Source organism: Prosopis cineraria, unplaced genomic scaffold (genome assembly GCF_029017545.1).
Source record: "Prosopis cineraria cultivar Desert tree isolate PC_DT_omini unplaced genomic scaffold, ASM2901754v1 PC3, whole genome shotgun sequence".
NCBI classification, from domain to species: Eukaryota; Viridiplantae; Streptophyta; class Magnoliopsida; order Fabales; family Fabaceae; genus Prosopis; species Prosopis cineraria.
Genome location: NW_026555334.1, coordinates 12,972,644 through 12,981,045, shown reverse-complemented (window position 1 = coordinate 12,981,045; position 8,402 = coordinate 12,972,644). Strand labels below are relative to the sequence as shown.

Sequence of the window (8,402 nt, the reverse complement as noted above, 5' to 3'; positions counted from 1 at the left end):
AAATTTAGGATGTTACAAAATACATGCTGGACCACAATAATAGCAACCATATGGACGGGTCTAAATGTATGATCAAATACTAACCTTATACCTTCCTGTTACCTCCAACATGAAACCAGTGACTATTCAGTGGCTATGTCCTTTGCGGACTAACTCAGCCTTTCATTTGTGAGAAGCTATTGAGGCAGGGTTAACTCACTTACTTGTGTAACACGATTTTCCCTAATACTAATAACTATAGGGTGTTGTACCATAATCCAGTCTCTTTATGAACCAATAGAGACTAGTTAGGTTCGAGTCCCTTTTAGAATGAAACAATCTTAAATTAACTATAGGATAAGGGCTGCCTTCTAATTTCAATGATCGGTGCCCAGGCAAGTTCCTGATTTTAATGGTCACCACCAACACCACGTGGGTTTAATCAACTACTTCTCTCCTTAAATGAACTCCAACCAATGATCATGCCATGTATACTTAAATATATTATCCATTTAAATCAACTAATCATATCATATGGACTCACATATCCATACTTACATACCCAACTCACTTTACATACCAAGTACTACATTTTCAAAAATTTCACAATGATTAACCATTTATCAAACCATTATTTGTAAAGAGATGGCTTGCCAAAGGTTTCTATTTTTAAAATCATACCACAATTCACAAGTTTATCATTTTGCTAAACATTGCATTAATAGTTAAAAATATCAACCATGCTTTACAAAAATCAATTAACATTTAACTATATAAACTAGGTTTTTCCCTAATTATCTTAAACCTTTGAAAGGTAAAACATTTACCTCTCACAATACCAACTTTCAAGGCTTCTTCCAAGCTTAAAATGGTGCAATATAAATCACACTACAATCACATTACAAAAATATCATTATGATCTCACTCTTACAGATTTTATCAACATTAATTTCACATTTCTCTATGCTACCAATCCCATAAATTCACTACTCATTTATACCCAATGGATTCTTTAGGTTCCATTAACTCACATTATTACTAATGAGTCATCATACCACCATTGATGATCTATAAACTCCTAACTACCTCTTTTATGTTGAATTTTGAATATTTATGTCTCTCCTGAACCAACCACTTTAGAAATCATTAATGTTAGGTTTAAATACCCTAAATAACTCCCATTGTATCCATTTTAATTAATGGGTTTAGAACCATAGTTCTTATAGACCAAAAATTACTCTCCCAACTCAAATCTTAACTTTACTCCTCATAAATATGGAAGAAAAAAGGAAGAAAAAGTGCATAAATTACTTACCTTAGGTATTTGAAAGCCTCTAAATTCTTCAAGGGTCCTAATAAATGTACCTTAGTAAAGCCAAGTCGTGCTCTTCATTCTCAACTTTTCTCTCCTATTTTTGCATGCGAACACAAACCAGATTTATTTGATTTTTGGCCATGCACCGCAGCGCATATAGCCTCCCACCACTACACATGGCATAGAGAGGTCTAATGTATGCTAGTGTTGTCTCTGTGCGTTGTGGAGGATTGTCTACATGCCGTGACATGTGGCATAGAGGGCTTTCCTTTACTTTTTCTTCTTCTATCCTTGCCCTGATAGCCCGACCTGACTTCAGACCCATATTTATGGTTGAAAAAAAAACACTAATTAAATCCCTTTAGCTACACACCTCATCAATTTACTAATCATACTCATTAAGCTAATTAATCATGCTCAAATTTCTTAGATGTTACATGTGCAAGTAGAGATACTTGAAATGTGTGTGGTTACACAAGTACATTTGCATCTATGAGTGTACCCTAAACTAGTGTAAGGGATTGTGGCCCTACTTTATGTAAGGCTAAGAAGTCTTGGAGGTTTAGAGCGTTAATTATGATCCACCAGTGAGGACTTAGGAATACATCCATAAGTGTACCCTATATTAGGATAGGGGGTTATGGCTCTACTCTGTGTAAAGTTAGAAAGTCCTCATGGTCTAAGCATTGCTTTTATCCTCTAGTAGGGACATAGGAGAGCATACTACCCATATGTGATACCCTAGTCTAAGGCAATAGTTGGTGGGCCCTGTTTCATGTAAGGTTGGGAAGTCCTGGTTCGAGCATTAAGCATGCTCTATTTGTGGGAATTAGGAGTGCATGAGCATAGTGGATGATTGAGTAGGGCATCACGTGTATATATCTATCTAAGTTGTTTTTTATTAAAATTGAGGTTACTTTATCTCTTGTATTTGGTTTTACTTGTTAATTGATATTTGAGGTTTATCCAAGTTATTGAGTTATATGTCTTACTCCATTACTTCTTATGTACAGGTAAAAAGAGTTCTAGAATATTAGGAAAGGAAGGATGGATGAAGTAGCTTCATTTTTGGTAATAGTATAACTACCTTAGGATGAAATGGATGTATATTTGTAATAAGTATTTTGATTCCCAACTAGGATGCATATATATGTTTATATTATTTTGGTGACTTGCTTGTATAATCTTTATTGCATCTCATCGAATGTATCAAAGCAGTAAATATGTGGGTAGGCCTAGATGTTATTTAAACAAGCATATGATATGATGTGTAACTTGTTCCATAGTTAATATATGTGAATTTTTGTGTGATAAATGTATTAGTATGTGTGGAATTTGACTAAATGGCAAGGGTTGGCTCCATTTATGTAAGTCAAGTATATCTATGAATCCTGACTATATGGTGAGATTGGGTCCTATATGTGAAAGTCAAATGTGTGAAAGTGGAACAAGTGTGGGTGTGTGTCTATGATGATGTGCGATACCTCATGTAAGAGACCACAAGTGTGAAAAGTGACATTGAGAGGGCAATTTATGCATTAGATGTGTTATATGTGATTCGATGTATCAATTAGGTATATATGGTCCTTTCAAACTTGGCTCAAGGCCTATTATAGTCTATTAAGACAAGATGTAAAAATTGAACACTTATAATGCAATTTTTTTAGAAAAAGTAACTTTTTACACTCAGATGTCCAATTTATGATTGGTAATATATTTTACAAGCTTCATGTGAACGTTTGAATTACTCTAATAGACACTAGATGTGAAAATAGCATGCGGCAAAAGTTTGTATCAGAAATCTGTCATGACAACAGATTCTAATACATACGCCGCGGCGTATGGTGGCAAACTGTGACACATGACACAGAGTAAGAACTCATGGCTCTGTATCACAAATTGCAACGCATCGGCACATGTTGTGGCACATGGCACATTTTTTTTATAAAAATAATTGTTTGTTTTTCTAGTGAGTGGGTATGTGTTTATGCTTTCATAAGTCCTTTTTATTAAACTTTGAATTTATAATTAACTTGTTTTCAAACAAAGTTGAGATCCTGTACTTTAAAAATAAATTAAGGGATTGTTATATTTGTTATTGCTGTAATTGTGTTGTGACGTGTGATTGGAATAAATAAAGTCTAAGCGAATTGTGAAATTTTACACCATAACCTTAATTTTCAAATGGTGACTCCCCAATACTAACTTCAATTTGAGCTAGGTTCATTGCTTAAATTCCTTCTAAGATTAGTCAAATTTTAAGATATGTATATTGCCTTTGATCATTTTTATAAAAACATGTTGAATATTTTACGTAGCTCAGGTAAAATTAATTAAGTATTTTAGAAATTCAAAATCAACTTTGGTAAAAGATATTTATTTAAGGGAAAATTAATACTGTCTCCAGACACACAAAAAAAAATTATAATAAAGATAACAGATAGGGACAGATCTTATAATAATAAAGTTTAGAGGGAACATGCTATCCTTATTTAATGATTGCGTCAATTGTCAAGTGACTAGAAAAAAAATAAATGAAACCATTACTTCCAATCTCCCTCCCCCCCTCTTGTTCTTATCAGGTAGGTATGTTTCAATTCATGAACTATATATTAATATTCACATTTCATTTATCCCTATCGTAACACATATATTAACTCATTTAAGCTTGCTTGTGACAGTGTTATTTCTAGCAATTAATTTGCAATTTAATGGTCGTATCACTTATGAGCATCTAAAACTAAAACATCACAATGTCAAGTCATGAAATATCTCTCAAGGCCCCAAAAAGTCATGAAATATCTCTTTCATTTTTTATGTTTACACCAGGTGAATTGATATGATTAGAACGATGAAAATAGATTTTTCATTTTAAATTACAAAGCACGTATGATCATTTTTTTAATTCATAAAATTTATTTTATTTATTTCATTACAGCCCGCTCCTGTACCACTCTATTTGGACTAGCTCTCACTCTTTGTTCAACCAAGGGAGAAAAAAAAAATTTACAAACATCCAAGCTCGCTTTCCTCTCATAATATGTAGCAATATCAAGATATACAATTAATCAAACTCATTACACAACCTCAACAGCCTTATAATGCATACTAGGAAGCTTGTCAAGCAAATCCACAGTTAACATAGAAGCCTTTGGTTTTGTCTTCATCGTCATCCTCTGATCAGCCGAAGAATTATTATCCCACATGTTAAACGAACCTGTCCAATTGATAGTGTTCCTTTCACATGGTCCCAGCCACTTGGCCCGCATGTACCTTTGCTTCCTCCATGGCCCCAAGTGCATTTTCTTCTGCTCCATGCACTTCTTCGCTGCCATGCACATGACCTTTATCACGTTGCTTAGTCTTTCTGCTTTCCCCACAAACACCTCCGGCAGCCGCCGCACCAGGCGGTTGTAGTCCTCGCTTCCCCTTGCCATCTCAAACTCTGCCCGGAAGTTCAGTTCTATGATCACCCTCACCTCTCCTTTCTTTGAGCTTTTGCTGTCTATCACATCTATGAAATTGTGCTCCCCTGCACATATCATGCATGGTTGTGTTTAACGTTAATAAACACTTATCCATGAACTTTTTTTTATTCTATATTAAATTAAACCGCTTTAACTTTTAAAAGTGCCTGTGAATATTGTGATAAAATAAAGGGTATGAATAAAATATGCAAATATTATCATGATGAGTTGGGGAGAATCGTGTCCAAAAGATAGAGAAATCTTTAATTTTTTTTATACTACTTGCTGTGTTGAGGATATTAAATTATTAATGACCATAAAAAATTAAAGTCACAGTGACTTAGATAATGATAGATCTTGTTTTATAACTTACACCTCTTTATCCGACCAAGGTTAGTGCCTTCCCTCTCATATTGAAAATGAAATCCATGTAAAAAGACGAATATAATCTTAGGTTACAAATTTTCAAAGTGCACCTTATTTATATTACACGTTTTATATTTTTTTATGTCATAATGATCATAATCTAATGAATAAATTAGTCTAACTCAACAGCTAGAGTAATAATGAGATATGAAAACGACTTTACAACTAGCTAGAGATACAGGAAATAAGATCAGAGAAGCTAGCAAAAATACAGGCTAAATATGTATCCTTTAATTCAAACTTATCCCATACGAATAAAAAGAAGTTCATCTACATAATAATTAATATATAGATCATGAGCCTAGGATCTGCACATTCATGTGGTATAAGATTCACGTAATAAAAGATGCCGATATATATATATATATATATATATATATTATAGATAGACTTTTATTTTTATTTTTTTAACATTTTTCACTGTTGTTACCCCCGTGAAAAACTAAAGTCTCGTCGATTTAGACAATGACAGATCTTTTGGCATCACTCACATCTCCGACCATGGTTAGTGGCTTCTCTAAATGGTATTGACAGTGATGAAGTTTGTGTATGTAAATATGATACATAAATTATGTCTACAATGCTTCAACGTACAACCCTAGGCCTTATCATTGTTAATCTCATAATGGTCATGATCTAATGACCATAGTAATCTAACTTAACGGCTAAAGTAATAATAGTCTAAGTGACAAAAGAAAATAAAGCAGAAGACTAGATAAGAAAGACAAAAGAAGCTAATTAAATATAGGTTCGACCTGCGTGCAAGATGTGTTTAGAGAAGAAAGACCTCAAAAATTACTATCTTTTAAGGAGAAAAGTCACTAGACACGGATTTAAGTTCAAAATAGCATGAAAACAATAAACATATCGGACAAAAATGTGTTCCTTTTTTTATTTTTTTGATCAAAAAATTGTGTTTCCCTTGATAAGGAAAAGAATTGAATTTGTTAGAAAAGGGAAAGTGAGAGGAAATAAGGAAAAGTTTCCCTTTGATATAATGAAAAACCATTTTAATCTCCATTCCTTAATCATAAGCTTTAAAAAAAATTCCATCAGCGATGGAATAATAACACGCAGCTAGGTAAAAGCTGACGAGGAATTCCAAATATGCCCCACCAAAACTTGAAAAATTAGCTATTACTATCATATGCTAAAAACCACCCCCCACCCAAAACCCAAAAAAAAAAAAAAAACAGATATTCACGTTTTTTGTCATTTAGATTTTTATTTATTTATATCCCTTTTCCATTTCTATTGATCAAATATTATTCAGAGAAATATTCCTTTCACTTTCCTAAATATATCATTCATCATTTTTTGCACTCATCTTCATTGTATTCCTTTCACTATTTCACTTTTTTTCCCATTAAAAATCTTTTTCAACATTCCAAGCATGGTTAGGAATCATGAAGAGAGAATATATATATATATATACCTGCTGGAATATCCTTGGAGGTCCTCCATTTAGTTTTACAGAGGGCAGAGTTATTATAGCCCAGACTCTGGAGGCGCCTCAAAACTTCCCTCATCAAGCATCTTCGGCAACTGATTGGGGCCACTTGGGAGCCACAACCACACACTGTTTCGGCGCTCTGTATCTCCTTCACCACTTCTTTCGTTGCGTTTCTCACCCCCGTCTCTATTGAACTTGTTCTGCATATTACACTCTGCAATTTGCATTATACTTTCTCGTTAATTATTTATTTAATTCATATTACGCTTTCGAGATTCAAAACTAAGATTTACCAAAATTAATTAGAACGCTCCTAATTATTCGTATTGTCTGTTTTCTTTCCAACACATGCACGACCTCTGTTTTAAAGTGCATAGTTGTACAGATCCGGTGATCCCCCATATTGACCATGATTTTAGGCTTAAAAACAAAGAAAAATCCGGTTAAGAGTGCCCGAAAATATTGTCATTAACAACCTAACATCTAGCTGTTATCTGGTTCGTTTAATTTGATAAAACTTTGATGAAGTCTTTTAACTTTTGACTTTCCCTTCGATGAGAATATCATTTTTGCAAACATTTTTAACTGACTAGATTGATGAAGACTGAAGAGTATCATAAAGAAAGATCTCAATTATTAGATTAAGGTGTAAGATAAATTTGAAAAGAGACATTTCAGAAGCATTAATGTTAAAAGGGACTCTCTGTAACTGAACAATTAATTTCTGCATTTGAAGTATAGTAAACCAAAGAACCTGCTAAATTTTGTTATCTGTTGTCGCAGATCTCATGGTAAAATGTGGGGAAAATAAATGATCAAGCTTAAAGGGGCTGATATGGCAATCAAATTCTAAGAAACGAAACAGGAAACCAAATTAATAATTAATAAATCAACAAACATTGAGGAGTTCTTAATGTCACCTGCAAAAGTTGTTGTTGATTGTCCCAGAAGCTTCTATTCTCTTCAACGGAAGAATCATTCTCTCTCCCATCAACATCGTCGTCCAGTAACTCCATCTCGTTCGAGCAGCATTCGTCGCTGCTGCTGATGCTGCTTCTTTTTGTCAACACCTCTCCGTCATCGAGGAATTCAAACTCAACGCCGTCGCCGACGCTCGACTCTTCCTCCTCCCGGAGGTGGCTCGTAGCCAGAATTCTAGTCACTCTTGGGGCCACGGCGGAGCCTCGCATGGTTGATCACTTGGCAGAGTTTTCTCTGTTTTTGACACCCTGCAACAAACTTAAACGACGGGAAAGAACTCACTCGAAAACAAAGAAGACGCGAAGGAAAGACTCGGTGGACGACATGGATTGTGCGTGAATTCTAATTTATACCAGAATGGGGTTAGCTGGGCCCCACTCAGGACCAAGTTCGACTCTCTAATCGCCGCGCATTGGAACATCTATTCTGGCGCTTACGTGGTGGAATCTCGTTGGCTAACAGAGATCAGAATAGTTTTGAATTCGGGCGAAAGTTGAAACCCTTCTCAGACAGCCAGGATCCACGTCAGTCGCCTCCAATAATTTCATCTAATCCAGACATTTGGATATACTCGAATATCCCTGATTCATTTTCTATTTTTAAAATAAATAAATATATGTATTTTTAGTTTTAATTCCTCATTTTTGCTTTAAACAATAATTTTTTTTCTTTTTAAGCATAAACATGTGCATAGTAAATACCAGAAATAAAAAATTACCTATAGTTTAATTGAGTGAAAAAATATTAATTTTTATAAGCAAGTCAAAGATTAAAATCTGAT

General features: G+C 34.1%; 1 protein-coding gene across 1 annotated transcript; it reads right to left on the bottom strand.

Annotated features, from left to right (window-relative positions):
- Nucleotides 1–4,190: 4,190 nt before the first annotated feature.
- Nucleotides 4,191–7,933, bottom strand: LOC129304583 (uncharacterized). The gene is made up of 3 exons (XM_054944293.1): nt 7,561–7,933; nt 6,623–6,854; nt 4,191–4,826 (listed from the first exon to the last, which is right to left on the bottom strand). The coding sequence occupies exons 1-3, from the start codon at nt 7,828–7,830 to the stop codon at nt 4,372–4,374; spliced, it is 957 nt and encodes a 318-aa protein (XP_054800268.1). The 5' UTR covers nt 7,831–7,933; the 3' UTR covers nt 4,191–4,371.
- Between the last annotated feature and the right edge of the window lie 469 nt (nt 7,934–8,402).

Bases quoted from the DNA above. Each gene is read 5' to 3' on its own strand.
- LOC129304583 (XM_054944293.1), bottom strand. From the start codon at position 7,830: ATGCGAGGCTCCGCCGTGGCCCCAAGAGTGACTAGAATTCTGGCTACG. The intron at 6,855-7,560 runs GTGACATTAAGA...TGCAAATTGCAG, and splicing joins ATCAACAACAACTTTTGCAG to AGTGTAATATGCAGAACAAG. The intron at 4,827-6,622 runs GTATATATATAT...TGATATGTGCAG, and splicing joins CTCCAAGGATATTCCAGCAG to GGGAGCACAATTTCATAGAT.